At 54.7% G+C, this 27,372-nt stretch overlaps 8 protein-coding genes across 8 annotated transcripts; 3 read left to right on the top strand and 5 right to left on the bottom strand.

The window, feature by feature from the left end:
* Window positions 1-236: 236 nt before the first annotated feature.
* Window positions 237-1,414, bottom strand: CONPUDRAFT_80230 (uncharacterized protein). The gene is made up of 2 exons (XM_007766161.1): window positions 1,050-1,414; window positions 237-989 (listed from the first exon to the last, which is right to left on the bottom strand). The coding sequence occupies exon 2, from the start codon at window positions 873-875 to the stop codon at window positions 600-602; it is 276 nt and encodes a 91-aa protein (XP_007764351.1). The 5' UTR covers window positions 876-989; window positions 1,050-1,414; the 3' UTR covers window positions 237-599.
* Window positions 1,415-2,086: 672 nt separating this feature from the next.
* Window positions 2,087-3,047, top strand: CONPUDRAFT_70536 (uncharacterized protein; the record flags this gene model as incomplete). Its single annotated transcript, XM_007766034.1, has 4 exons — window positions 2,087-2,252; window positions 2,304-2,451; window positions 2,503-2,756; window positions 2,809-3,047. 4 exons carry the CDS (start codon window positions 2,087-2,089, stop codon window positions 3,045-3,047), a joined length of 807 nt encoding a protein of 268 aa, XP_007764224.1.
* Window positions 3,048-4,887: 1,840 nt separating this feature from the next.
* On the bottom strand, window positions 4,888-5,528 carry CONPUDRAFT_80232 (uncharacterized protein). The gene is made up of 3 exons (XM_007766162.1): window positions 5,459-5,528; window positions 5,022-5,380; window positions 4,888-4,945 (listed from the first exon to the last, which is right to left on the bottom strand). Exon 2 carries the CDS (start codon window positions 5,277-5,279, stop codon window positions 5,109-5,111), a length of 171 nt encoding a protein of 56 aa, XP_007764352.1. The 5' UTR covers window positions 5,280-5,380; window positions 5,459-5,528; the 3' UTR covers window positions 4,888-4,945; window positions 5,022-5,108.
* Window positions 5,529-8,488: 2,960 nt separating this feature from the next.
* CONPUDRAFT_162911 (uncharacterized protein) lies at window positions 8,489-9,143 on the bottom strand (the record flags this gene model as incomplete). The annotated part of the gene is made up of 3 exons (XM_007766997.1): window positions 8,489-8,779; window positions 8,862-9,062; window positions 9,115-9,143. The coding sequence occupies 3 exons, from the start codon at window positions 9,141-9,143 to the stop codon at window positions 8,593-8,595; spliced, it is 417 nt and encodes a 138-aa protein (XP_007765187.1). The 3' UTR covers window positions 8,489-8,592.
* A 1,828-nt stretch (window positions 9,144-10,971) lies between these two features.
* On the bottom strand, window positions 10,972-12,130 carry CONPUDRAFT_135377 (uncharacterized protein). The gene is made up of 2 exons (XM_007766998.1): window positions 11,894-12,130; window positions 10,972-11,816 (listed from the first exon to the last, which is right to left on the bottom strand). The coding sequence occupies exon 2, from the start codon at window positions 11,735-11,737 to the stop codon at window positions 11,327-11,329; it is 411 nt and encodes a 136-aa protein (XP_007765188.1). The 5' UTR covers window positions 11,738-11,816; window positions 11,894-12,130; the 3' UTR covers window positions 10,972-11,326.
* Window positions 12,131-16,422: 4,292 nt separating this feature from the next.
* CONPUDRAFT_47751 (P-loop containing nucleoside triphosphate hydrolase protein) lies at window positions 16,423-19,941 on the top strand (the record flags this gene model as incomplete). Its single annotated transcript, XM_007765841.1, has 4 exons — window positions 16,423-18,262; window positions 18,314-18,990; window positions 19,044-19,404; window positions 19,460-19,941. 4 exons carry the CDS (start codon window positions 16,423-16,425, stop codon window positions 19,939-19,941), a joined length of 3,360 nt encoding a protein of 1,119 aa, XP_007764031.1.
* A 2,187-nt stretch (window positions 19,942-22,128) lies between these two features.
* CONPUDRAFT_150620 (mannitol-1-phosphate dehydrogenase MPDH1) lies at window positions 22,129-23,724 on the top strand (the record flags this gene model as incomplete). Its single annotated transcript, XM_007766999.1, has 10 exons — window positions 22,129-22,489; window positions 22,551-22,609; window positions 22,661-22,735; window positions 22,790-22,883; window positions 22,942-22,986; window positions 23,051-23,193; window positions 23,257-23,370; window positions 23,431-23,459; window positions 23,514-23,606; window positions 23,667-23,724. 10 exons carry the CDS (start codon window positions 22,129-22,131, stop codon window positions 23,722-23,724), a joined length of 1,071 nt encoding a protein of 356 aa, XP_007765189.1.
* A 1,297-nt stretch (window positions 23,725-25,021) lies between these two features.
* Window positions 25,022-27,372, bottom strand: CONPUDRAFT_150621 (MFS general substrate transporter; the record flags this gene model as incomplete). The annotated part of the gene is made up of 10 exons (XM_007767000.1): window positions 25,022-25,177; window positions 25,261-25,464; window positions 25,523-25,855; window positions 25,914-25,931; window positions 26,004-26,325; window positions 26,383-26,688; window positions 26,751-26,823; window positions 26,988-27,052; window positions 27,111-27,163; window positions 27,217-27,372. 10 exons carry the CDS (start codon window positions 27,370-27,372, stop codon window positions 25,022-25,024), a joined length of 1,686 nt encoding a protein of 561 aa, XP_007765190.1.

Genomic DNA, 27,372 nt, shown 5'->3' on the forward strand with positions numbered 1-27,372 from the left:
CTAGGTGTCAAAGCGCCACATGATGCGCTTGACAGACTCTGGACTTAAAGTCCACATGTGGACACGGGTTCGGCGCTCATCTCGTCTCCCCATCATTACTTGCGCACAAGTAGACACACACAGGTCAGCACTATCGCGCCGGCAAGCGTAGCAACACCGGTAAACCCACTGATCCCAGCTGAGATCCCTTTGTACTGTGATTCAATGGTCGTCTTATCTGTCAAGGTCCCTGATGATTATGGAATTCAGCACGACGTTGCTTTAAAATGAAACACAGTTGCTCGATACATGTCTCGCACATGCAAAGTACCAGAATTCTGTAATAGTACTCGACTGAAGGACCTACGGTCAGCGCGTGCGGGGTAACCTGTGACAGCACCCGGTACCCGGTACCGTGGATGATAGACGTCGCGCGTCGCCCGACACAACCCACTTTATCGCCTCGCGGTTGCGAGTAACACACGACGTTATCGACGTTCATCCTACACAGCGCTGCCATCGCGCCAGCTTACAACGTCAAGAGTGATACACCACCTACAAGACCGCGCGGTTTCGTGAACCCGCCGAAGGCCTGATAAGTGACGCTAGGAACTACGATGTCAAATCGACAAGGTCGACTGGGATACTGGAGATGCAACAGCCGATACGAGCGTCGGGAGCTGAGACTCGAAATAACGAGCGGTGTGTATCAGAGGCTGAGTATCGGTCATCGAGCATCGAGTACCCTGGGACGGTAGCCAGAGCGAAACACGGGACCGCAGGCGTAGGAGTACCTCCGGCTGGTGGACGTCAAGGCGAGGGTGAACGAGCATGATGGCATGGCGAAGGCGGCAATGATAGACGCGAACCCAGGGCCAGATGTCGAGAGCCGCCATGTTTATGTACGAAAACTCGAGCGACAACACGACAGTATGACGGGGGCAGTGACATGCAACAGATAGCAGCGTAGATCATTGATACACGCCCGGCCAGTTTCTTTCAATGCGGTACTACACCATGCAGCGAGGTTAGCTGCTCATTCATAGCACGAGGATACATCTGCTACTGACCGGTACGAATGCATCTGTTCAGCCTGAAAAGACGTCAGATGGAAGCACATACGACGGAGGATGCACGTCGGCCATGGATCCAGTGCATTGAAGTACTACTGATCTAAAAGAATCCCAGAGCACATATCCGTAGATCATTGTGATTGTTCTCGCCAACTGGCCGTTCAGATATCAGAGCCGGTCCCCGTCGAGCTATTCCCACTTGCCTGGGATCCGCCATTGTCCCCAACGGCTGGAGTAGCAGTTCAGAATCAAATCACACGGCCAGGCCACAGGAGCATCACCAGTGGATGAGCAACGACGAGAAACCCCTAATTCCTCAGTCCTTGAGCGTAGTTCGAAAACGAAATGAACGTTTCGGGCACCGTCCACTACACGAAATTTGCCCTGAATAGCAGTGCTGAGTGCGTTGACGACGATCGTAGGACTGAGAAGGAGGAGAGAGCAAGCAGTGCGCAAAGGAACGGAAAGCGATGAAGATGGCAGCCAGTTATTTTTAGGTGGGCGCTTGTTCTTGGTGTGACAGGCATAGCAACCAGTGCGGATCCTCCCGAGAAATGATCATCTTTGCACTCACAACTTGACATCAACCCACCCTGTCCTCCGCCCCAAACTAAGCCGCCTTGTACGACACGAACGCCCTTGTCCACGGCAAAGCGAACGCCCTTGTTGTGTGTCCCTGCCCGTGTCCGATGGTCTTCATCATGAACAAGAGAAGAAGCACGCTCGGACCGTCCACGCAGCGCCCATTCCCTGATGGGCCGAAAGCAGTGCGCGCTATTGCACCCATGCACCGGAAACAGTCCAGGATCAGGCAACGGCTCACAAGGCGATGCCAGCGATGCCACCAGACGCCCGCTACCCGACGGGAAATTGCTGCTTCGAGTGGAGCACCCCACCAGTTTCATTCATAAGCACCGCGCGGTCGAACGGAGGCCTCTCCTCCCTTTTCTTTGTGCAGTTGATCTGTCCCGTCTTGTCCTCTATCCTTCCCTCCCTCCTTCCTCCCCACCTCTCTCCTTTACGAACCCGCCATCATGCAAGGTCCTCCCGGCTACAACTACGCTAAAGGTTCAGGCATCGATTCCGTCGCTGGCGCCGTCATCTTTGCCATCCTCTATGTCCCCCTCCTCGGCTTCTTCCTGAGACAATCCTTTGCACGCCCAACCTATGTCTTTATCGTCCTCTCCATCTTCTCTGCTAGTACGTCCATTTCTATTCTTTACTCAATCGACGTCCTAACAAAGTTTGTAGTCCGTATTGCCGCCTTTGCCATCCGCGCGCTCCTCGCTAGCTCAGAAAGCGCAGGCGAGAACATCAACATCCTCATCGTGTTCGACATCCTCTACAACATCGGCTTCTTCGGTCTGCTCTACTCGGCATACACCCTCGTTCTCGACAGGTACGTCTCCAAAACCTTCTATGTGCTTTCTTACGCTGACACGTCACCCAGGGGCCTGCTCTCCGACGCCCCCCTCCCGAACGGCCCCATCTCGCGCATCACCCGTCGCCGCCCGCTCTTCCGCATCTGCCTGACGGCAGCTGTCGCAGTCGGCATCACGGGCGCGATCGAGTACGCCATCGGCACGAAGCAGAGCACGATCGACCTCGGCAACACGCTCCGCAAGGTCTCGCTCTGGATCTTCCTCGTCCTCTCCGTGCTCGTCCTCTTCCAGACCTACCTGCTCATCCGCTCCGAGTCTTCCTGTATGTCTGCTTCCCTCTTCATTCTTCTCAGCCCACTAATCCATTCGCGCAGACGGCACGCACAAAGTCTCGGATGCCGCATTTGGCGCACGCCACGGCATTGTTCTGCTCTGTGTCATCTCGCTGCTGCTCGTCGCCCGTGAGGCGTTCTTCGTCGCGACGGCGGGCAACCAGACAAAGGCGAACGACGAGAACCTCTGGTACCCGCTCGCCGCAACCACCGAGTTCATCGCCGTCATCCTCTTCGCAGCGCCCGGCCTCGTGCCCTCGCGCGCCGAGCTCCCTACATAAAGGGCGTCTCCCCGTGTTGTAGGGATGTAGAAGATGTTGTCACGAAAAGCATTCGTTCAAAGGACTTTCAAACCTGTGCTATATAGCCCTATAGCGACCTTATCTATAACAGCATATACCACCTTGTCTCTCAAGATCTGTTGTTCAGTCTCATCTGTTTAGGAAGTTGCTAGCTAATTATCGCCTCCGCCGTGGACTTTATAAGGGTGGCATATAGTTGTTGAACACGCATATGTACATACATACACCGCACACTTGAGCGTACGTTACCCTTTGGGAGCCCTGGGTCTTCAATATAGGCCTTTGCATGATCTCTGGATCAGCACAAGACTATTCTTTTGGTGTGAGCTCGAAGTGCTTTCATGAGTCTTGCTGTAGTGGTTGCCGAGAGCGGGGAAGGTCGTCGGAGATGCTCGGTGAGAAGATCGAAGCTGATCGTCGTCTTCTTTCATGTAGGTGAGAAGCTCCACCAGCGCAGAGCATGTGGGAGTGGTTCGTCGTGCAGGCGGTTGATCTCGAGGGGGTCGTGTACTTCTGGTCTTCATACGCAGTAACCAACGTGTGTCGAGCATTAATGCGCACTTCGGAGTCGAGGACGGTCTCCGCTCTCTGGGTTAATAGCAGCGCGGTTCTGCACGTTTAGATCACTTTCTAACAATCAACTGTCCATAAGCTGAGCCCGGGACCCCAGGGAATGCATCTAGTATCACCATGCTTTCGCTCGTGACTTCGCCCATCATGCGTTATTGTCTCTGAACACTATTGTTAGCCTACCGACTACAACGCTCGCTCCCATCATCGGCCGGTCCAAACGTGTATGAGAAGCACTCACGTTCGAGTGGTTGAGGAGAGCACTGCACTGCGCAGCACTGGTGGATTTTTAGACGAGCGCTAGCTCGCATCTGCATCGGCCGTAGTCTTGCGGTGGTGAGTTTTTGAAGGGAGTTGTGAGAGCCGTCGCCTACGATACTGTACTTTGCGCTAGCACTAGTGTTTGCTATTCGGAATGTCTGCATCCTGTTTGGTTAGTCGTTGCGGTTGCTGCTGTTGTATTATGCATGGATGCACAGTGGCTTGAAGTTGCAACTGGGCACTGTGGGGCCACTGAGCTCAAAGTCCGCCGCCTTTGGCGAGCCAGCTGGAACCAAGCCAAAGGAAAATGTACTTGCATTTGATTGCCATAAGTCCAGCTAACACACCTTGTCTCCATAGAGAGGCTAGAGGCTAAAAACCACGAAGCATCATACTTCAAGGTCTTACACCTGGTTGGTCGGTAATGTGGCAAGACATTCACGGTATTAATTCAAGGAGTCGGACGGTCTCAGCTGAAAGTTTATCGAGCCGCGACAACGCTAGCTGCAAATCTCTCACGCCATCATGTTGCTCAGCCCGACTCGCAAATCCAGCTGTTGAGAACGTTGAGGGGCGTCCGATCGCGTACGCACGCAGGCTACGCCTCTTATCTTTTTACTCACTTTACGCCTACAATCGACATTAAATTAAGTAACACCGACCATAGACAGAAACTAGCACTGACAGCCCAAATGACCGGTCCGACACATCGTCACAAGCACCGGCACAAACTGGATCGCCGAGGAGGTCAGCAGGTCTGGCGAGTGCGCGATAAGCGAGCCGGAGCGTAATCGAGCGTTGGGAGTGGGAGTTGGGAAAGTGCGGGGTAGATTCGCGTGATCCTGCGGTGTGGTTGGTCTTCGGCTTTTCTGTCGGTGAGTAGCACTGTTTTGAAGGTGGCTTGTTATTGGCTGGCTACCGCCATCGCTATCGCAATGGGCGAGGTGAGTAGGGTTCATGGTGTTCATTTGTCGCAAGGGGTGTGCAAGTTAACGGACTGGAATCGTCCGCTGATTAGGGCTAGTGCCGAGAAATACACTTGCTCTGTGCGTCTGTCTCGGCTATACCCCCGTTCACTCGATGTGCAGACGTTTGACTCATAGTATTTTCCCGCCAACTCAGAATCACGACTTAGTAAGGCCCATTTTATCGGTACGCGGAACTCAACATAAAAGCAGGGTTAAGATAAGGTCTAGGTGAGCTATCGCACTACCGAACTGCCGTACTAGTTTTACTACACACATCTTCAGAGTCCGCGATGGATTGAGATACCATCGCATTGGACATGTCGTGGATCGCGCCACAGGCTGACTCCAGGGGGCTGCCAAGATACGCCTCAACACGAGGCTGAAGAAGCCCCGGGCCTTGTTCTTGGGACATTGATGTGTGCACATGCACGGTCAGTATGGCGACTCGACGCAAATGCTTCTCAAGAGCGCCGCCGCCGTCGATCCATATGGCTGTTACTTGCAAACCTCACGGTATGTAAATGTCGGTGAGCTCGGGCTTGAACGAGGCAACGAGCAAGCGCCCGTACTTAGCCCTGGACTTATCTTTAGGTTTGCAATGCGATTCTTGGCGCATTGGGTGAATGGATCATTCTGAGATGCGAACAATGTATCATCAATTGCGCCTCCGCGAAGTCTTGATGATCATGAAGCCACCGCCGCCGACGTATTTCCGGACCGCGACCGCAAGCACGGCTACCTGAGTGTATCCCGCGAATGGCTGCGCCGCATTCTTGAATACTAGCCCAGGGAATTATTTTGGTGCGCTCAACATATGCCTTCATCGTTTTTGGACAATCAGATACCGCTCTCTCTCTTAGGATTCATCGCACGTTTCTCATGTCTGGTTCGACTGGGCTATAGAATTATTTCCAAACCTACAGCTGGTAAGAGCGACTCCGCCGACGCATTAGTTGAGAGCATCTGATCTACTAGAGCGATACTTTCGCGCAGCTATCATGCCAGGATATGTTGTGGCTAGACTGTGCTGTTCCTAGTACTGAAAGGAAGCGCTCAATGACTCGACACGACGCACACTGAGCACAGCAGGTATGGGCTTCGCTTAATAAACTCCTCGGTATCACAACGTCCGACAAACAAATTGGAGAAGCGACATTGCTCCGTCCCAGCTGAAAGTGTGGGGAAGGAAGGCTTGGCTTGCCAACCCTTGCTAAATTGATGAGACTGATCTGACAACGGTTCGTCCATAAGCTCGGTATAAAGGCACATTCCTTGCAGATTTCTTGTGCGCTGCGAGCCAGGGATAGATTCTTTGTCTGGAACTATGAAGGAAAGCCGTGTAGCGCAAGTCGTCCGCTCACACGGATTTCCACTGGAATCGGTGGCCTGTCTTTTTCTTGGTTATGTCAGATATCGACGATGAGGTTCGAGAACAATTGGCGTGAATGCAGTGGACTGCTGCCTTGTTGTACGCCTTATGCATTCTGTCTACTGATTTTTATGGTATATCGCGGATTTATATCAGGTGTAAGAACATCATGCAAGTTGGATTGAATGCACATCATTGAAAATTTTCCAGTGGTTGTTTATTACTTCTCGCGAAGTAATGTGGAGGAAGCAAGTAAACACTAAATCTGATTCGAATATGAGAGTGACGCTTTACTGTTTAAATCCACATAGTCTAAGTGCTACAGGTCTACTATGCAGGACTCGGTCACCTTCAGGGATAATGACGAGCTGAACGTGGCGAGCATATGTCACTGACTCAAAGCGCAGTAAATGGTGCAAGCAATTTATACTGGCAACCTGCTATGGATTCCCTTCTTTATCAACGAACAACTAGGAAAGAACTTGCGCAAATTGTCTACGTCTTAAGGACCCCAAGAGCATTGATCCAAGAAAATATTATGAAAGATCAATTTATCAGGAGAAAAACTCAACTAAGGCGACTCAGACCGCACGTTTTTATCCTCAGATATGGTTCATCATTGACCGCAAAGAGCACAGGCTCGCAATGCCAAGGCTGACAACCTTCGAACTTCACCACAGTATTATTTTTTGGTCAGGCGTGTACTAATGGCGTGTAGAGTTTATGAACATTGTCAACAGTATCAAGTAAACATCAGACGTAGTCTTTTGAATGTGTTCGTCCATTCCGATGACATAAACACACGCTGCAATAGTCCTTTTCAATAAGGGAGCCCTGGAAGAGTAAGGCCATATCAATTGACAGAAAAGCGCCCAAGGCGCATTGATATTGACGGACACGAGGATCCTGACCCTGTTTAGGCAGCGCAGCACGGATACCTCCGCTGTTAAAAGGTCTAGTGCGGGAAATTTAGACGGCGATCTGTGTTCTTATCAGAACATGTGTGCTTGGCATTGTACTCACTTGTGTATATTTGACAGCGGAGGCAAAACCAGGGACTGCCAATGACTGAACGTGTGACGAGGTGTGAGGCGAGTGAAAGCCCTGCGCCCAGTGACAATGGGCGAGGCGCCCGCACGGATGTATCAAGGGATCCTCACTGTTTGGCGCTGAACATTGTGCGCTAATCGCAGGGCGATGCGCCCACACAAGAACAAATTTTATTTTTACTTGCGACCCTGCTGTTGGATCAAAAAGTTCGTGCATGTAACCCGAGTCAGTTTCTTGGCGGCGATCCATGTTCTCGGGAGCACCCTCGAATTAGTCACCGAGCGAGAATACAGACATGATGAAACCGCAGCAGCGCGGTCGAGAGCAATTTGCGAGTTGCGCACGCTCCGAGCAGAGCGGAACATGTTTTTTTTTCTTCGGATTGTAACATATGAACTAGCCGTTGTCAATCCATGTCTCTACGTCCTAGGGTCAGCGGCGTGTTGAACGGATGCAAGGGAGCGCCGATGCCCTTGCTCAGAGGAGAGCGCAAAGTGCATGCTCTGTTAGCTGTCACGATGAGGTATTCAACTCATAAAGATCGTTCATGCTGCCACCTTTCTTGGCAGCATTGTTTTTGATCGACAGCTGCCTCCGCGTGCTCAGCCGATGCAACATGTTGCACAGTGCAGCTTCTCTGGCGTGATGCAGCACGTCAGCTCGGAAAAACGCGCCATACACTCAACGGCGTTGGTGAGAGCATCAGACAGCACGTCCGATGATCTGCATCGGTCCTGAAGTCATTGAGTATTGTATATATCCCCATACACATTGTATTGCAGAGCTGACAGAAGGCACGATCGGCGTTCCCAAATGGGCCACTCAGAATCATTCAATCAACCACAATGTTACTGTATGTGCGTTGACAGCCGTTGATTCCATTTCTCCGTGGATTTTGCATACAAACTTGTTGGTACATACGGAGGTAAGAAGGAAACTGCTGAGGACAAGCCGAAAGGGTAAGCGTCTTCGTTCGAGGCCATCGTTCGTTATCTGGGTACCACCGAGTAAACAAACCAAGAGCAACAAGGAACACATCAGTATATATTCGAAAGATGGACAATGTTGCGGATGCAGTCGTGTGTTGGACACTGACAGTCGAGCAGCATGGATGGCGACAGCGAGCACGGAGTACCTGGACGAAGCGAGGATGATTCGAGCTTTGATGCGAGTAACACTGAGAGCTACAGTACTGGGAGTTGATGAAGATGAGCACGTTGCCAGCGCGAGCAAAAGACGTAACCACAGGACAAAACGGCGACATCCCAGCCGTTCTTCGGTGTCCGAGAACACAAGCATCGGCGGATCACCGCGGTCCTCCCAGGTGTGGATTCACGAGTCCACCGTCGAGTCCGACCTTATCTCTCAAGAGCACAGCGGTCGCAGCCGTGGACCGCGCCAGCCCAGGGCCACCTGTCGCTGCGTGGGTGCCGGCGGGGGCGGGAGCGATCCACAGTGACAGGCTCGAGTGGGGAGGGAGCGGGTGCAATCCGCTGATCACTCGGTGACATCGGCTAATAGCCGTCAAAGGCGCTGGCGCTTACCTTTTCTATTTTCGCTCATTGCTTTTCTTACTTCTTCCACAAAAGGCAGGCATGCGCGCATATGGGGATTGTCGGGCGTCTATTTTGAACTCCGCGAGCCCGGGCGTCGGCTGATCCCCCTGAGCCGAAGGTTCGCGTGGGTGCGGGGATGTGGACGTCGAAATGGGTCGTGAAGTTGGAGGTGAATTGAGGTGCGTCCGCAGGCGACGAGGACGGCGGTGAGATGAAAAGGCTTGGTGGGGCACGAGTTCAGCGTTGGATAGAGGGATAGTGGACGGACGTACGCGACGAGCCGGCACCATGCGAGCTCCATGAGAGGGAAACGACGAACATCTGTCATCAATACAATAAGCGAACGTTGAAGGAGCTACGTTGCCTAGCGTGTCCGTCGGAACTCGAGATGATGTCGACTACTAGCTAACCAGCGAGTTAACTCGGCGCAGAACGTTCCCCTCTGCCAGTGAGCAGTGGAAAGCCGCAACGATGACGAGGGATGAGGAGGAGAAGGTGGTGACAAGAGTTGGAATATGGATAGCACCGACACCCTGAGCGACGTCGACAGCGCTAAGCTGACCATTAACAGCGAATAACCACGATAGAGCAGGCAAGAGGGAAGTCATCCAGAGGGGAAACTCAAGCACTCGCCTGCAGTCCTTTTAGATGAACGGACGAAGCGATCCCTCGGACCCTTCCGCCACTCTCCCGGGCCCACTTCACAACCGAACGAACAAACAAAGAGGCGAAGATCCATATACAGAAGGAGGGGGGTCACCACGAGTATTTTTATTGCTCCAAACTCCGGTATACGCAGGATATACGTTCCAACAAACAGGTGTGCGCTTCGCGTAAGATGAGCGCCGGACGTGTGCTTCGCGAGCGTCATGACGCCCTTCTTCGGACGGATTGAGATTTACAATTACAATTGATGACTTGTTGCCTATGTGCGGTTGCTGTTGATCCCCTGATGTCTAGAGTTCCGTATCGTGCTAAGCTGTAGTATCGCCGTGCGTCGCCAGGCTCCAGCGCCCCCGTTTCCACATGGGAACGTTCACCGACAGTCTACAGAGGTAGAACGAGCCTCGGAGGGAAAGAGCATGCAGAGGTCCGGCCCTGCGGCACGCGACAAAGCGTGGGCGTTGATCGACCGGCTAGCGAAGGGGACCGAGGTGGACGGATAAGTTTGGGGAAGGATCTTCCGGCTACGGAAAACATAACATCTTCTCAGTTTGCTAAAGCTTCTTAGACTTCTAGACGAGAGAAGTAGGCTCTTTGCGCGTTTTGAACGCCCGATGTGCGCGTAGATACGCTCTCTGTGCTTATGCAGGATAGAGGACAGTGGATAGAACAGGGGCAGATCGGTAGGCCGCGTAGATAGAGAATGACGAACGCGGGGATGGACGGTGCTAATGGCTAGAAGGCTGCAGGACGCCGAGCGTCTGGCTTGGCTAATTTGGGTGTTCATTTTGACGAGGTAAGATAGAAGAGAAGCAAAGAACAAGAGAAGAGAACAGCTACTATACACACATCCTCAGATCCTTCGATCCGGTGCACGACCATCGCGATCGCCCGTGATGCTGAGAAACAGCTGTGAGCATACAATGAATAAGGAGCACGCCGTATGGGACGGCACCTGCGTCTGCATGTCAGTTCACGTTCGAACGAAGTTGTGAACGCAGCATTGCACGTTCCTGCAGTGCCTGTTTCCGGAAGGTGAGTCATAAAACGATCTGCGTGCCGTCTGACCTAATCCGCTATCGAGGGGCACCATCACAGCGTGGCTCGTGGAGAACAACGTGCCTTGCTCGGCTAAGCGCATACAGAGGCTGACTGCGCTATCTTTGCGTGGGCTCTAGATCTGGCGCGGAATCGTCGAGAAAAGGCCGAGGTTGGCGAGTCGATTGGTGGAGTCATCACGGAACCGCGAAGGAGGGCTTGAGATGTATATGGGCATACAATGACTGCTTTGCATAGAGTTGTCCGTGGCGGTCCTCGTCAATACGCACTAGAAGAACGACGGGTTCGTGCTTTACGATTTAGAGAACCGAGAATCAAGGACATTATTATATAGAGCTTTGAAGAGGGTACATGTGGATTTAGAAGTACGTATGTTTTATCGGGCGCGGCGATAGCAGGATTTGGGGGACGGAGGAGAATGCGGGCTGGCTTCCGAGTAAAAGAGCGAGGGCGGAGGAGAACTACGAGGACAGGAAGGGTACGGATTTAGAAGCATAGCATCATAGAACGTGTTGATGGAGATAGGAGGACATAGCGAGCACGATGGAGCGGTGCGTCCGCCGTTCATCTAGCGTGGTGGATGCTACGTTCGAACGAGCATGGGCGTCATCATCGGGATGGACAGCGACTTAACTGTATCACACGTCGTTCGTTTGCCTTTCATCATCATTCACTGGGGTGCACGACATGAAATGTGGCATCACCATATAGACATATTCAGCCAATGCCCAGGCGTCTATCTTTGAAGCGTCTGTGCGGTGGCTAGCGTAGTCTCATCGCGTGGAATCGTATTCGTCGCGAGTCAAGTAACGCCCTCGTGCGTGATGGCGCTTGATGGTGCTCGTTGATGAGTGTCCACGGTTGTTGACGACGGCGTGCACGGGTCCCCACGAGGCACGGTGGGATAATGGATAATGGAACACTGAGAATAACGCTCGAGTGTTGTAGGCGCGCTCGCAGGCGATCGGATTGGGCAGAGGGTAGAGGATCTATTATCGAGACCGAGGTTGTGCAATTTGCGATACAAGTTGAGCGAGAGGTCTGCTTGCTGGAAGTGACGATAGCCTCCCATGAGGCATGCACACCGTGTGCACTCGACCGCCTCTGAGGCAAACAGCGAGCACCGAGGATCATGAATCGCGAATCGTCGCTGTGATTGACGCAAGAACGCATCACGACCCACAAGACTCAAGCCGGTGATGAGCCACGCCCGATCGCGCGAGACGCGTCCCCGTACAGCAGCCTACAGCAGCTGCTTGCAAATCGAGCATATCAAAGCTGAATCAGAGGCTAGAGCTGAATCACATCACCGAGCGGCATGTACTGTACCTCTCAGACCGTACCAGCTGACCGCTAAGCGACCCGGAGGACGACAACAGGCGTCGATCATCATCAAAGGAGCGTTGCGACGGGCTCGGAGACAGGCACGCAATATACGGCAGCGGGAGACGCTATCATAGGAAAATGAGTTGGGAGACGGTTTGCTGTGCTGACAGGAACGTTGTGAAGGAGGTTTCAGCTAGCGACGCGCGGGACTCCGAGTGGGCACTAGTAGCGCTGTGTGTCTATGGGCTGTGGCAGGTGCAGATCAGCGGTGCCTTGCCCTCGATGGGCGTCTGGACGCTCAGGTTGGCTGCGTGTGAGGTGGCTCTGGCAGGGGGCCGTATTAGGTGGTTGGTTGGTTGTTTGCTTGCGTGTTTGCTCGCTTGGTTCTGTGCGGGCTGCTGCCCGCGCGTCTCCGAACTGGGTCCGAGCTGAGGCTAAGATGAAAGACGCGTTTCAGTTCGGGTCCGCCAAGACATCGTTGCGGTGCTGCTTCGCTTCCATGAACGCACGGCGCCGTTCGACGGTTCGACGGGGACGGAGCTCTGGATGGCATTTGTGCGATGGTTGTGCAACGGGCGAGTGGGGCACCGAGTTCTTTGCTCGACGTCGAGTGTTGTATGATAGACGTGGGTGATGGGGGTGCGGATGTAGACAGGACGTAGAAGATGATCTGGAGGCGCGCTATGAGATCACATGAACGCTATTTGGCGCTAACGGTAAATACATTCATGAGCGGCGTATGCAGCGACCGACGCTAGCCAAACAATATGTTGCCTGAAGGCAGAGTCGGAGGATGAGGCAGCGGATCGTCTATATGGGCCGGGCTGACATAGTGAATGTGTTGCCATGTCGTGATGTGATAGCGTTCTCGCCCGGAGAATTGGGCTGGGATTAGCGCTGTGGAGGAAGTGTGCATCCAAAAGGATACAAAAGGGGAGGCGGTGCAAGTAGAAACGCAGCACTGGATAAGGGAATAGTGGCGATATGGATTGATCCGGGATGATGGGAGCGATGTGCCCAGTTGGGTGAGCCGGTCCCTTTGATGGAGATCGTTACGCAATGGCGTCAGGTGTGGCTTGAGTGGTTCACGGTGGTTCACATTCTGGGTGAGGGCGAGTATGTCTCAGCGAGTGTTTTCCTTCAGCAAGTACAATGTAGCAAGGTGAAACAGCGGTGGTGTTATCGGAGTGCGATGATGGCGGTCGCTGGGCACCCGGGTGACAAGTGCGGGCTCCATTTGATGAAGTGAGGTGGTGAGGCTGTATCTCTCGGCTAAGGGCTGTGCCTTGGGCCCTGACGCTGGCGGTGTGTGGATCGATCTGAATCTGCTGCCAAACATGTGCAGCCGGGAGTGATATAATAAATAAAGAAGAAGCGAGAGTTGATAATCCTCCCAGGCTCCTGGTTGACCCTCCCTGCGCTTCTTCGTCTTTCGCTTTTTAACCCGGGCAGGTCCCCGTCGAACGAACGTCTCTTTATTTCGTTTCGTCTTCATTTCCTCGGCTTTAGTCCAGGCCCTTTTCCTCTCTTCTTTCTTATTCTATATATCACTCCTTTTTGTTTTCTGCAGCCATGTCTGGATCGTCGTCAATGCTTACCCCCACCGAGGCTCTCCTCTCGGTCGCCAAGACTCACCCTTTCCGTCCCGCTGTACGAAGTGCAGGCTCTCAATGGTCTTATGCTGCTCTCTGGGCCCGTGTCCGCGAGATTGCGGCAAAAATCGATGACCTTGATGTGTCCAGGAAGCCCGTAGGCCTTTACATGGGGTACGTCGTCACTGCACAGCCACACCCACTGACGCTCACTAACATTCCCTCTGCAGCCTTGAGATTGACTATGTCGCCGCTGCACACGCCATCTGGCTCTCGGGTCGCACCGTGCTGTTCCTCTCGAACAAGTGGACGCCCGAGGTCCTTGCTGCCGTCTGTGCACGTGCCGACTCTCGTCTCATTCTCCACGGCAACTATGTCCCCCCAGCCGTGTCCGGTGTCGCAGCCGTCTCCACCTTTTCCCTTGTCTCCTCCCAAACCGCACCCTCCTTTGTCGCTGCCCCTACCAGCGATGACGGCGTGGACCGTGTCCCCGTCATCTCCAGCATCACCCCCACCTCTGGCTCAACAGGTGTCCCCAAATCCATCGTCTACCCCATGTCCCGCTCCCTCGCCGTCCTCTCAGAAGAATCATCATCACTCCTCAAGCCCATGGACGGCCAGTGGCTACGTGGCGGCACCACCTTCCTTCGCCCCCTCTTCGAGATCCGCCGCTTCATGTTTAACCAGACCACCCTCTACCTCGATGCCTCCGCCTCCGTTGCTGATCAGTGCACTGCCCTCTGCGAGGAGCTCGAGTCCACACGCAACTCTCAGCTCCTCCGCGTCCACTTCACTCCCTCCGTCTTCCGTGCCTTTGCCGACTTTGCTCAGATCCGCGCTGGCGGTGACCTCCCCCGCGGCTTCAAGCGCGTCTACTGGATGGTCATCGGCGGTGAGAATCTCAGCCCCCGCGACCTCGAGCTCGCCCGTGGTGTCTTCCCCAACGCCACCATCGCTTGCAACTATGCTGTACGTATCATCAGTAACCATGGTACCCTGTTCGTGTATGCTAATTCATCATCTCTACAGTGCTCCGAGAACGGCTTCGCTGGCATGTCCCAGATGTTCATCCGCCCCAGCGAGCCTATCCCCTCCGTCATCTCCTTCGGCCCCACCCAAGGGTGCACTGATCTCGTCCTCCTCGACGAGAACATGTGCGTTATCCCCCAGTTCGAGGTTGGCGTCACCGGCATCGTCGGTTTCGTCTCTTCTCAGACTGCCACCCGCTACCTGGATAACCCGGAGGCCACCGAGCACATGTTCCGCCCCTGGGATGGCGCGGACATGCTCCTCTACACCGATGACATCGGATGCATGCAAGAAGACGGCACCATCGCCATCCGCGGCCGCAGCTCCCGCAACGTCAAGGTCAACGGCCTCTTCGTCGACCTCGACTACGTCGAGCGTGCCCTTGCCCCCGTGTTCGCCGACCACGCGACCGGCGTCAACGGCTTCAAGCTCGTCAAGTCGCACGCGACCGAGAAGATCATCCTCTTCGCCGCCACCCACAACGACGCGACGTTCGTCCTCAAGCAGGCGCGCGACTCTCTCCGCGCCTCGCTCGGAGACGACCTCTCGATGGTCGTGCACTCCGTGCGCATCATCGACGAGCTCCCCTTCAATGCCTCGTACAAGGTCGACCTCGCGCAGCTGCAGAAGCTCGCGGACTCGGAGCCCGCGTTCGGCACATCCGCCGATGCACCCGCTACCGTGTCTGCTGCCTCCAAGGCTGACGCGCTCGCGGCTGACATTGCCGCTGAGATCGCCAAGCTCACCAAGTCGAGCGAGCTCGTTCCCACCGACATGCCCCTGCTGTACACCGGCCTGAACTCGATCACGATGGTTCGGCTGTACTTCTGGCTGCAGGCCGAGCACGAGTATGAGGAAGAGATGACGCACTTGTTCGAGGAGGAGGTTACCGCTGACGTCGTCGCCATGGAGATCATGGGCGACGAGATCGACGCTGAGGAGGAGGAGATTGAGGAGGTCGAGGCTGCCGAGGAGGAGATGGAGGATGCGCCGGACTCGCCCGCGTCGCAGGCGACCGTCGTCGAGGACGACGTGTCCAAGATGGACCTCGAGGCCGAGGCCGAGGCTGGCTACGTCAAGCCGCCTATGGTCGCGATGGACCTCGAGGAGGCCATGGACGAGAACAACGAGAAGGCGAAGCCGTCGAAGCGCGGCAACCGCGTGAGCACGGTGATCGTCATGCAGCCGCCGGTCGAGAACGGTCCGGAGTCGACCAACGACGTCGCGAACCACCCGACGCTGCACTACTCGCCGCTCTCGTTTATCTTTGTGTCGTGGTTGACGCCCCTGATGAGCCTGGGTGCGAAGAGGCCGTTGCTGGAATCGGTAGTTATCTTTTTATCTGGTTGATTGTATCACATATTTATTTAATATATTTTTCCTTTTTTCCTCTCCCCCTCCTGCAATGTTCGATTTCGCGATGTAGGACCTGCTCCCCCTGAGACGCAACGACGAAGCTATTATGACCGAACACTGGACGGACCAGTTCTGGAGCGAGCTCCGCTCGTGGTATTTCGACATGTCGCGCCCGATGCCCGCTTTGGTCGGCTCGATGTTCAACGCTGGGTTCAAGTACTGGTGAGTTCTGCTGCACTTGTCCGCGAGGCGTTGGTGTGCTTATTTGTCGTGTTTCCTAGGGCTATCTCGGGTCTGCTCTGGCTCATTTCGGTGGTCTCTGCCGTCCTCGCTCCCTTGTTGCTCCAGCAGATCATCGTCGCCATCAACGCACCACCTTTCTCGTCCGTGGCTGGCAACGCAACCGCTACCGCTGAGTGGGAGGCTGGCGTCAAGGAGGCGACTGGCGGTTTCCCCCTTATCTTCGACAACACTTACGCCCTCGCTGGCATCCTGTTCGGTCTCAAGGCGATCTACACGCTCGCCGGGCGGTCCGCCGACCAGTTGGTCAAGCGCATGTCCATCAACGTCAAGTCTACGATCATCTCTGCCGTCTACAAGAAGTCGCTTCGCCTCTCGCCCGAGTCGCAGCAGAAGTTCGGCAAGGGGTACACGATGAACCTTTTGAACGTCGACTCTGAGTCGATGATGAAGATGATCGATGTTGTTCACCAGATCTGGTCGATTCCCTTCCAGCTCATCGCTGTTACTGTTCTGCTCTCGCGCCTTTTGGGTGTTTCCGAGTGGGCGGGTATCGGTGTTCTCTTCCTCGCGCTTTTCCTCCTCATCATGGTCGTCCCCATCTTCATGCGCCGCGCCGCGCCCGGTTTCATGCGTCTCGGTGACGTTCGTCTCCGTACCATCCGCGAAGTTCTCGACGGCATGCGTATCATCAAGATCAATGGTCTTGAGGAGCACTTCCTCGAGAAGCTCCAGGGCATTCGTACCGAGCAGCTCAAGTACTTGCGCATGTTCAACACCGGTGTCGCTTGCTTCGTCATCGTCGGCTCTATCACCAACACTGTCATGCCTCTCGCTGCGTTCTCGCTCTTCGGCGCTGTGCACATGGGCCAGGTCCAGGCGTCGCGCGTTTTCCCCGCGCTCTCGCTCTTCGGCATGCTCGTCGACCCCCTGATCGCGCTCCCCCAGCTGCTTTCGTCCTTCGTCATCGCCGCGACCTCCTACGGCCGCATCTACTCGTTCCTCCTCGCCGCTGAGAAGTCGGGCAACAGCTCGATCTCGGACGTGCTCGCCATCTCGCGCGAGGCGATCAGCGTCACGCACGGTGCGTTCGACTGGCCCTACTCGGAGAAGCCCGCGCCCAAGAAGGCGGAGAAGTCCGACACGGACTCGATCGACGAGAAGGACGAGGACGTGCACCGCCCGACGCTGCAGGACATCAACCTGAACATCCGCCGCGGCTCGCTCACGGCCATCGTCGGCTCCGTCGGCTCCGGCAAGACGTCGCTGCTCTCTGCTATTCTCGGCGAGATGAAGCGCGTGAACGGGGACCTCGCTGTGCACGGCTCGATCGCGTACTGCGCGCAGCAGCCGTGGATCCAGACGGCGTCGATCCAGGAGAACATTCTGTTCGGGAAGCCGCTGAACCCATCGCAGCTGCAGACGGCGATCACGACGACCGCGTTCGACTCGGACCTCGACACGTTCCCGGCGGGCATGGCGACGCAGATGGCGGAGAAGGGGAACAACCTTTCCGGTGGTCAGAAGGCGCGGCTGTCGCTCGCGCGCGCGGTGTACTCGGACTCGGAGATCTACTTCTTCGACGATGTGCTCGCTGCGCTCGACGCGCGTGTGGGCCGCAATGTGTTCAACAAGTGCATCAAGAAGGCGCTGCGCCACAAGACGCGCGTGCTCGTCACGCACCAGCTGCAGTACCTGAACCAGGTGGACCATATCATCGTGATGCACGAGGGGCACATTGTCGAGCAGGGTACGTTTGAGGAGCTCGTGTGCAACAACGGCGAGCTGTCGCGGCTTCTTGCGGAGGTGCAGACGTTCGCGTCGGCGGACGAGCAGGTGAAGGAGGAGATCAAGCGGCGCTCGGAGAACAAGGAGAACAAGGGCAAGGCGAAGGAGGAGGTCACGGAGCAGACGATTGCGACGGAGACGCGCTCGATGGGCGCTGTCACTACCAAGACGTGGTGGTCGTATCTGCAGGCTATCGGCGGTATCCCCATCGGCATCGCGATGCTGCTGCAGCTGCTTATGCTCCAGGGTTCGGTTATTGTGCTTAACCAGTGGCTGACGTGGTGGACCGAGGACAAGTTCGAGGAGAAGGCGGGTGTGTGGATCGGGATCTACAACGGTATTGGGTTCACGTCTGTTGTTTTCCTCGGTGCGTCACTTTCTTTCTTTCGTGTTTTCGTTTGCTTATATTATCGTTTAGTCATCCTCAATGTCTTCGTCCTCCTCTCCACCGTCCGCGCGTCCCGCACGTTCCACGCCAAGGCGCTCCAGGGTGTTCTCAAGGCGCCCATGTGGTGGTTCGAGGGCCAGCCCATCGGCCGCATCATGAACCGTTTCTCCAAGGACATCGAGGCCATCGACCAGCGTCTCATGACGCAGATCTTCCCGCTCGTCTCCGCCATCGGCAACATCCTCTCGACCACGATCATCCTCGGCTACTCGTCGCCCATCATGCTCGCCTTCCTCGCGCCCATGTTCATCCTCTACTGGTTCGTCCTGCGCTTCTACCGCGCCTCGCTCCGCGAGCTCAAGCGCCTCGAGTCGACCGGCCGCGGCCCGCTGCAGGCGCGCATCAACGAGACGCTCGACGGTATCCCGACGATCCTCGCGTACCAGCGCGGACAGGACTTTGCGGACTCGGTCGGCGCGCTGCTCGATCTGAGCAACAGGCCGACGTTCCTGCGCCTCCACGCTGAGATCTGGGTTACGCTCCGTATGGAGATGGTGTCTTCGCTCGTTGTGTTCTCGCTCGCTATGCTCGCGCACACTTCGGTTGTTGGCAACTCGACCCAGTTTGCGCTGTCGCTGACGTACTCGTCGACGCTGACGTATCTCATGAACTTGCTTCTCAAGTCTGCTGCTAACGTCGAGGCTGAGGTACGTTTACTCTTCGAGAATTTTTGTTCTTTTACTAATTGGGATTGTTATAGATGAACTCTGTCGAGCGTCTCATGAGCTACACCGATGACCTCCCTGAGGAGCCCGCATACCGCCTCGAGTCCGACCCCTCCCCCGAGGCCTGGCCTACGCGCGGCGAGATCGTCGTCCGTGACGTCGACGCCGCCTACGCCTCGCGCCCCGACAAGCTGGTCCTCCGCAACGTCAACCTCAAGTTCAACGCCGGCGAGACCGTCTTCATCGTTGGCCGCACCGGCTCCGGGAAGTCGACGCTCCTGTCGCTCCTTCTCCGCATGATTGACGCCAGCAACGGGTCGGTCGAGATTGACGGTCGTGACATTAACTCTCTCGGTGTTGCCACGCTCCGTCAGGGCATGCAAGTCATTCCTCAGGGTGAGTTCATATTTTTATGTAAGTAACGAATGCGTTACTAACGGTATCTTTTCAGACCCCTTCGTCTTCTCCGGCACCATCCGCTCCGCTCTCGACTTCCACAGCAAGCACGACGACTCCGCACTCTGGCACGCGCTCGAGCTCGTCGGCCTTAAGCAGTTCGTCGCTGGGCAGGACAACAAGCTCGACACCGCGGTCGAGGACAACGGCAACAACTACTCGGTCGGACAGCGCCAGCTGCTCTGCCTCGCCGCCGCGATCCTCAAGGACCCCAAGATCCTGCTGCTCGACGAGGCGACCGCGTCGATCGACGCGGGCGCGGATGTGTTCATCCAGCAGGCGATGCGGGCGTCGTGCCCGAACGCGACGATCCTGTCCGTCATGCACCGCCTGAGCGACCGTATCCTCGAGGAGGCCGACAAGGTGCTCGTCATGGAGCAGGGCTTCCCGATCGAGTACGCGTCGCCCAAGGCGCTGCTCGCTGACCCCCAGTCGATGTTCTCGAAGTTGATGGCTGCGACGCGCAACAGCTCGTAAAGTGATCTCGCTTCCTACCCCTCCTGCATATCATCATCACCATCATCACCCTCATCCCGCTACATCTCAATCATCTACTGACGAATGTCGGACCTGTTGATATACCATATTGAATTTCAATCCAATTTCTCTTTCGCAACATTGTTGTTTGTTTGTTTGTCGAACTCGCAAAGTATATACCATACGTGAGGTTAATTTGGTTGTGCTCTATCATATACTTTGGACTTTCTTCTGCTTCTCCATTTTTGTTTATCATTATCATCATCCCCCCAAATGGATGCGCTGTTTCCGTTGCGCCACCCTCCGTCAGGGCGTGAAACGCTCTGATGTATTTATTGTTGTTTGAACAGCCATTCCGTTTTACGAAGCAATACGATTTTGGTTTTTGATCCTCAGATGGGCGTCGTGCCGTGAGCTTGGTGCGCTCGGCGTATGGTTTTGGATGGGCTAGGCTTGATGCGGGACTGTGTTCCTGGGATGCGATGTCTTGAATGAGCGGGAAAAGGCAAGGTCAGTTGCGCCCAGACGCAGCGTTTGCCGTTTGGGCAGTGAGGTGTCGTCGGACGCGGTAGTGGTGGTGTTTTGACGTGCGGTGGCTGCCTATGCCGCATGGTGCGGCGTTTCGGGCTGGCTCGAGCGGTCTTGCGCCCATATCATCGTCAGCTGAACTGAACTCTGTATGGATGGCGATGGCGATCATGGCGCATACTTGGGCTACGGCGAGGTGTCGTCTCGCGTTTGCGATGATGCTTGCACAATCAATATTCTTGGCCCCGTGTCCGTTGTGAACGGCCGGGGACAGCGGCCTGTGGACCTCAGCTGGTATGACGTTGGTGTCAACATCTTGAGTAAGGCTTCCAAACATGGCTCGTCGACGACGATCTAGCCTTACGCTCGCGGCCTGCAGCTCATACAACGAACGCCGTCGCCTTTTAATTCTGCGTAAATCTAACCTGAAATGTCAGCCGACAGACTTGCAAGGTTGTTCATCGAGAAGGCGGGCTCTTACGTTCTATTCTCCAAGCGAGGTCATGTCACCTGGGCATTAGATGCAGTAGGTATCACACAGCGAAAACATTGTATGGATGGTTTCCGGCGAAGTTCAAGACGCGAATGGTGATCCCGGCTGGAAGACAGTCTCGGGCGCTCAGTCTCATGGCTTGGGATGTCGAGAGTCACTGGAAAAGCCGCACCCGTAGTGCACGTACAGTTTCTTCCTTACCTATATAATCATGGTGTTTCGCGAACTATTAAGGGTGCTCAAAGATCTTACAAGCGTGTGTCGAACCATCGTTAACGTTGGTGACTCGGAGCATAATACAGAACGAAGGTTCGTCACTGGTTGCAATTGGAATCATGACACTCACCATAAGTGTCAATTGAATACTGTCGTGTAATGACGGTGTGTAAGACTGTATGTGATATGTTTCTTAAAAGACGTAGTTGAATGTAAGTTCGGATGTTGGCGTGTGGTGAAATACGAGTGGGATGCGTGGTGGACATTTGATATGAGCGGAAGTACGCGACTGACTTCCAATGTCGTCGACGCGGCACCATCTTGCAACTCCTTACTTTACACCGTATTTCTCTCTTCGGATTCCACACATTCTCGCAACTTCTGGCGTTCTCCGGCCGTGCGTGCTTCTTGCACGCACTGTAGCAGCTTCCACACCCTCTAGGCAGAGCGCAACAGGGGCTCAATAACGTGCACGTGAATGGAGTAGAAGTAAAGTGGGATTGAGCATGCTAAGCGCTTATATAGCTCGGGGCAACGCGTTGCATACCGGCGAAGCGAAGCGCAGTGATTCACATGCAACTCCTCTTCACCGGTGTCACCCTCATCCACCACGATGACCACTTTGTCCATGCCTCCTCGCAAGCCGGCCTGCCAGTGAACGCCTCCTCCAAACCTTCAGGACCATGCGCAGGCAGTACACGCTATCAAGCGGCCACTCGAAGTTCCAGAGCACGAGCGCTGCAGAGCTCGATGGTGTATGGATCTGGGAGGGGTTCTCATGACTTCGGGCCCAGAGTTCCACACGAGACCGAGACCGGACACCGACGCCGAGTCCGAGAGAGTCCCTGAGACTCCCAGCACCCATATAACTCCCATCTTCCCCCTCCGTGACGCAGCACTCACCAACACCTCCTACCACCAAATCTTACCTGCATCCTACCCCTACCGCTATGTCCCAGATCCCTGCCACACAACGCGCAGTTAGCGTTCACGCTTTTGGTGAACCCACAAAGCTTCGCAACGACCACCCCGTTCCAGACCCATCCAGTCTCGCGCCGAACGAGTGCCTCGTCAAGCTCGAGACGGCAGGCGTGTGCCAGAGCGACCTCCACGCGCGCAACGGTGACTGGCTCATCAAGCCGCCTAGGCTTCCATTCATTGGCGGACACGAGGGCGTCGGGAAGGTGGTCGCTATTGGAAAGGGGGAACTCGTCGAGGAGGGCGGGGTGAAGATGGGAGATCGGGTGGGACTGAAGTGGATTGCGACGGTGTGTAACAAGTGCGAGTTTTGTCGGAAGGGGAATGAATCCTGTGAGTCGTACGTTCTGTTCTGGGCCCTCGTTTGTTGAATAGCCGTTGTACCATGATATAGCATGCCCAAAGCGTCTGGTGAATGGATTCTCAACGGATGGGACATTCTGCGAGTATATCGTAGGTTGACTCCCTGCCTTGGGCCCAACTCATGTTGCTCAACCGATACAGCGTACGTGGACAGACTACGTTACCCCCATTCCGGATGTTCTCTCGAGCGCAGCTGCTACACCTCTGCTCTGTGCTGTAAGCACCCTCCTCTAAATAGCCCCTATCTTATCTGACCATGTATCTGTGCAGGGGTTGACGGTGTACAAGGGCCTCAAACACGCGAACTCTCTACCCGGAGAATGGATCGCCATACCTGGGGCGGGCGGAGGACTCGGTCACATCGGTTCGTCCCATATTCCTGATTTATCCTTGATTTAATGTCGATGTGACATGTCCACCAGCGATCCAGTTGGCAAGGAACATGGGTCTCCGAGTCTTAGCTATCGGTACGCGTCTCATTCCTTCAGATTGCTTCCCTATCCTCAGAGATTAATTTGCTTGACGGTGTAGACTCTGGCGAAGAGAAACACAAGTTATGTATGGACCTGGGTGCCGAGCAGTGGCTCGACTTTGCCCAGACATCCAACATTGTCGCTGATGTACAGCGCTTGACAAATGGCGGGCCGCGCACGGCGCTCGTTGCTGCCGGTGGAGTACGTCCTGTCTTTGTCCACTGATTCTGCATTCGAAGCTGATCAAGTACATGTCATGAACAGGCAAAGCCATATGAACAAGCACTTTTGTACCTCAAGCCGACGGGCACGCTGATTGCAGTTGGGCTGGGCTCAGACGCAGTTATGCAAGCGCCGTTTATGGTGTGGGTTGGGAAGGTAAGTTACCCCGTGATTTAATGATGTAATGTTGGGTACTGATACGGATTTGCTCGCTAGGAACTCAAACTGGTTGGTTCCGCGCTGGGGTACGCATTTTATCGGCCAGCATGTTATTACCTCTTGCTTACACGGCGGTTCAGATCGAGGCAAGATGCGATTGAGGTGCTGGACCTGGCTGCGCAGGGCAAAGTCGTCGCTCACTACACGACGAGGAAGCTTGAGGACGTCGAGAGGTACGGACTAACGTTGAACTCACGCATGATGATGCCAAATTGACGTCCATTGTTTGAAAGCGTTTTCGCAGAGCTCGCACAGGGCAAGGTTACCGGAAGAGTAGTACTCGAGATTTAGGGACTTTTATCTGTTCATTAGTAAGTATGATGCGCTGTCTACTTCTTTCTTGGCCTTCATTTCACGCGTTCAATCGTAGATTTTAGTGCATGTATAAGTAGCGTATCTTGAATCTGGTTGCTCCTGGCGGGATCAGAGTATGTCTCAGTGTGTGAGGCTGAGTCAACATGCGGTCTTCCGGGCATATATAGTCAAATAGTTGATAAAACAGAACATACGTGCCGCCATCTTGAGAATTGGAGTAGTAGCTTACGGAATGTTAATCGTCCAACGACTTACACAAATCCTTTCGACCTGGTTAGACAAAGAGACAACGTGGAGTGTCAGAGTCAAGCGCTCAGCGTGAGAATGCGTGGCTCTCTAGCATCATTTGCAGCCTTCGGAGGCAATACCCATGCTGTGGGATGAGATTCAGGCGTTTGCTTTGCACACTTTCAGGTGGACGTCGGACACTGATCTATTGCAGCGTCTTGCTGGTGCTGAAGAGAAAAAGCGAAAGCGACGGAATCGAGATGGCGACCGGGACACGGATTCGGAGGATGACGAAGAAGCGGAGCCAGTGCCCGACCTGGAGACGATGAATCGATGACGCACAGGCGGGACCTTCGAGAAACGCTATGAGCCAAGGGAAAAGCGCGAACGTGACTGATCAAGTACACATATATTTTGGCATCGTGGCTGACGCAGCATACTCACCAACTTCCAAGTCCTTACTAGATCCTCGATGGAGCTAAGAAAGATCAGGGAAAGACTGCATCAGTCGATGCTTCCGCAGCGGGATAATCCAGCTGTGTAGGATGGACCCTTTCTCGCACACCGCGTAGACGTGGATGATGGGACGTTACTGGAGACGTCCAACGGCTCAATGCGGTTTATTGAACGAATTAGGAGCCCTGTAAGAGCAGAATCAAACGAGGGATGCACTGATACGACGCCTCGTGGTTATCTGTCATCGATATCCCTTACATATAACGCGTTCTGCACGCATGTCTGCTTTATCTCGTCATCATCACAGAACGAAGCACACCACATGCTAACCGGACTTATCCAAACTATGGTGGCGAATGGTAAACTGGAAACTTAGGCATAGGCATGCCTGTGGAACGTTCTGAAGGTCTCAAGGGAAGAAAGAAAGATCGTATTTTAGTCATACGCTGCAAGTCCAACAATATCATACACGGAATGTAATATCAGTCACAACTCAGCCCTACAACGCACACAGCTGCTAGTTCACATATCCTCTATGCACAAGCATGAAAATCCGCAAAGAAAGATATCAACTACCATCATACCAAATTTAGGATTGCGCATGCTTCCATGTCCTCCACTTGCGCCCCCAAACAATGCACGCGATCACCATCATCATCGCGACGCCTATCAGGCCCGCAAAGAGCCCCGAGGCACGGGTGTCACCCATCTTGGTGTACGCACCAGAGAGGTAGAAGGGTGAGGCCTATAGGCAAAGAAATTGGGTTAAGGTGACTGATAAAACACAAGGAAAATAGGGAAGCAAGAATTTTAGGAACGAAAACTCACGAAAGCATACATATGCCTCACAAAGCCGATAAATACCCCTATCTCCGCAGTGCGCTCTTCCCTCACAGCGTCGTCGTGCTCGCTTTGTTCCTCGCCGTCTGTGATGACCAAGACACCAGAGTGGCTCACGCTCTCGACGGTGTACGTGACGCACATCGTCGTCCCGAACTGGGCGCCGAACAGTGCGATCGCTGCGCCGATGTCCTACGTACAGCCGCTAGATCAGCAACATCGAGCAGTAAAATATAGGGAGGCGACAAACAGGCGTGACATTCCACACCCCAGCCCTCGCCTCCTGCAATCGCACGCCCCAAATCATCAGTCCGACGATAGCAAGGATAAACCCGGGTGGAGCGAGAATAAGCCGGTCCTCGGGGTGCCACACTGCCGACTTCACTGTCTCGTTCTGCTCGCTTGATATATTATGTGTAGAAGACTGGGAACGGAGAGTGCGGAGGCGCGAACGAGCGCGCCAGTTGACGAACGCATCGCTGCTCGGGCCAGCAACGAGTTCGCCGAGGGCGGCACCGATGAGCAGCGCGATGAATTGGAGGCCGATTTGACCAGGAGTGAGGCTGAACACGGCGCCAAATACCTGTTGATCCGGATATGTTAGCACGGTTGAACGTCGTGAAGCGAAGACCTTAGCGTACTTGGGGAACGAATATCGTCTATACATCAGTACATGCCAATGACAATTTTAGTCATCAGTGACGTTCAAGAATGAAAACGGATTAGCGCACCATCAGCGCGACCGTGTACATGAGCGTCATGGCATACGCCAAAGTTGTAAGCACAACGCCCGGCCTGCCAAACATCCCGAGCCAGCCGTAGAACTCCCTCGCTCGGAATGGTGTCCGATCATACACTTTGAACCGCGTGTACGCCCGCCAGCTGGAGCGCAAACACACTTCATCTTCCGAGTAGGGTGTCCCGGGCGAGGTGCGAGAAGGAAAGAGCGTCTCGGGTGCGAAGAAGAGATGCAAGAAGAAAATGAGCAGGTTCATACCAGCCAGGAGATATAGAGCCGAGCGCCAGGAATAGTATTGGACGAGATATCCGGACCTACGTTGCATAGTCCGTCACCTCAGTATATAAAACACAGTTGACAAGATAACGCACATTAGAGGACCGATGACAGGCCCAGTCGCGACCATGAGCACCCACACGCCCATTTTCTTGCCCCTCTCATGTGCAAAAGTCGTATCGTGCACGCTCTGCGCACCAATGCTCAGCGGGGGACTGACCACGATTGCCTGGAAAATACGCGTCGTGATGAGGCTGCCCCATCTCTGCGTGAAAGCTCCTGCGAGCGCCAAGCTGGCAGAGAAGAAGGCGGAGACAAGGTAGATCGGGCGCCGTCCTATGCGCGAAGATAAGGGCGAGATGAGGATAGGAGCGATGGCCATGAACAGAATCTGGATTGAGCTGTCGTGAAGCAAGATTGTATCAGCGCTAGTAGCAGGGCAGGTGATGAGGTGTCGACGAACACGAGGTAGGGCGCCTGTGCGAGGGTGATGCCCAAGTCTACCACGAGCTCGTCGAAAGCAGGGATCAGGATGGCTGGATATAAGAACGTCCAGCAGTGCGATGCACCCACAATCCATGTCACGAAACATGTGCAAGCAGTTGCAAGGGCAAAGACAGGCACGAGCAGCGGTCCAAACAGGGTATAAGAGTCAGTAAGCGCCAAGATCCGCCCTCGGAGATAAAGCTAGAAGACGCACCTGCCCCAAGTGGTCCTATCATCGTGTGGAACGCGACGATAGCGAGTAACACATTCTTCCTCCACCTGTCGGCGTCTGTAAGCTCTGTCACTTTGTGCTAAGGCAGCCGAAGCAGAGACATACGCAGGCCAGTTAAGTGGGTCTACTGGCGAGTCGCTTGGCATAGGGATGAGGTCCTACGCGCTTGATCGACATCAGATACACGCTACTGCAGAGGTAATGAACGTACAGTCCGGCCATGTCGCTTGAACATGTCCGCGTACCGCTGGTCCAATTCGTCCGGTGCAGACGCGGTCTGCACACTGACGCTGTGAAAGCCATGCTTCTCGTCCAAGTCGGTTGTGACCGTCGTATGGACGGAGGCGCCCTCCTTGTCTATGGACAT

This window comes from Coniophora puteana (genome assembly GCF_000271625.1).
Source record: "Coniophora puteana RWD-64-598 SS2 unplaced genomic scaffold CONPUscaffold_2, whole genome shotgun sequence".
Classification (NCBI taxonomy): Eukaryota; Fungi; Basidiomycota; class Agaricomycetes; order Boletales; family Coniophoraceae; genus Coniophora; species Coniophora puteana.

Coding starts and splice junctions, on each gene's coding strand:
- CONPUDRAFT_80230 (XM_007766161.1), bottom strand. CDS start 875: ATGGCGGCTCTCGACATCTGGCCCTGGGTTCGCGTCTATCATTGCCGC.
- CONPUDRAFT_80232 (XM_007766162.1), bottom strand. CDS start 5,279: ATGTCCCAAGAACAAGGCCCGGGGCTTCTTCAGCCTCGTGTTGAGGCG.
- CONPUDRAFT_135377 (XM_007766998.1), bottom strand. CDS start 11,737: ATGCGTTCTTGCGTCAATCACAGCGACGATTCGCGATTCATGATCCTC.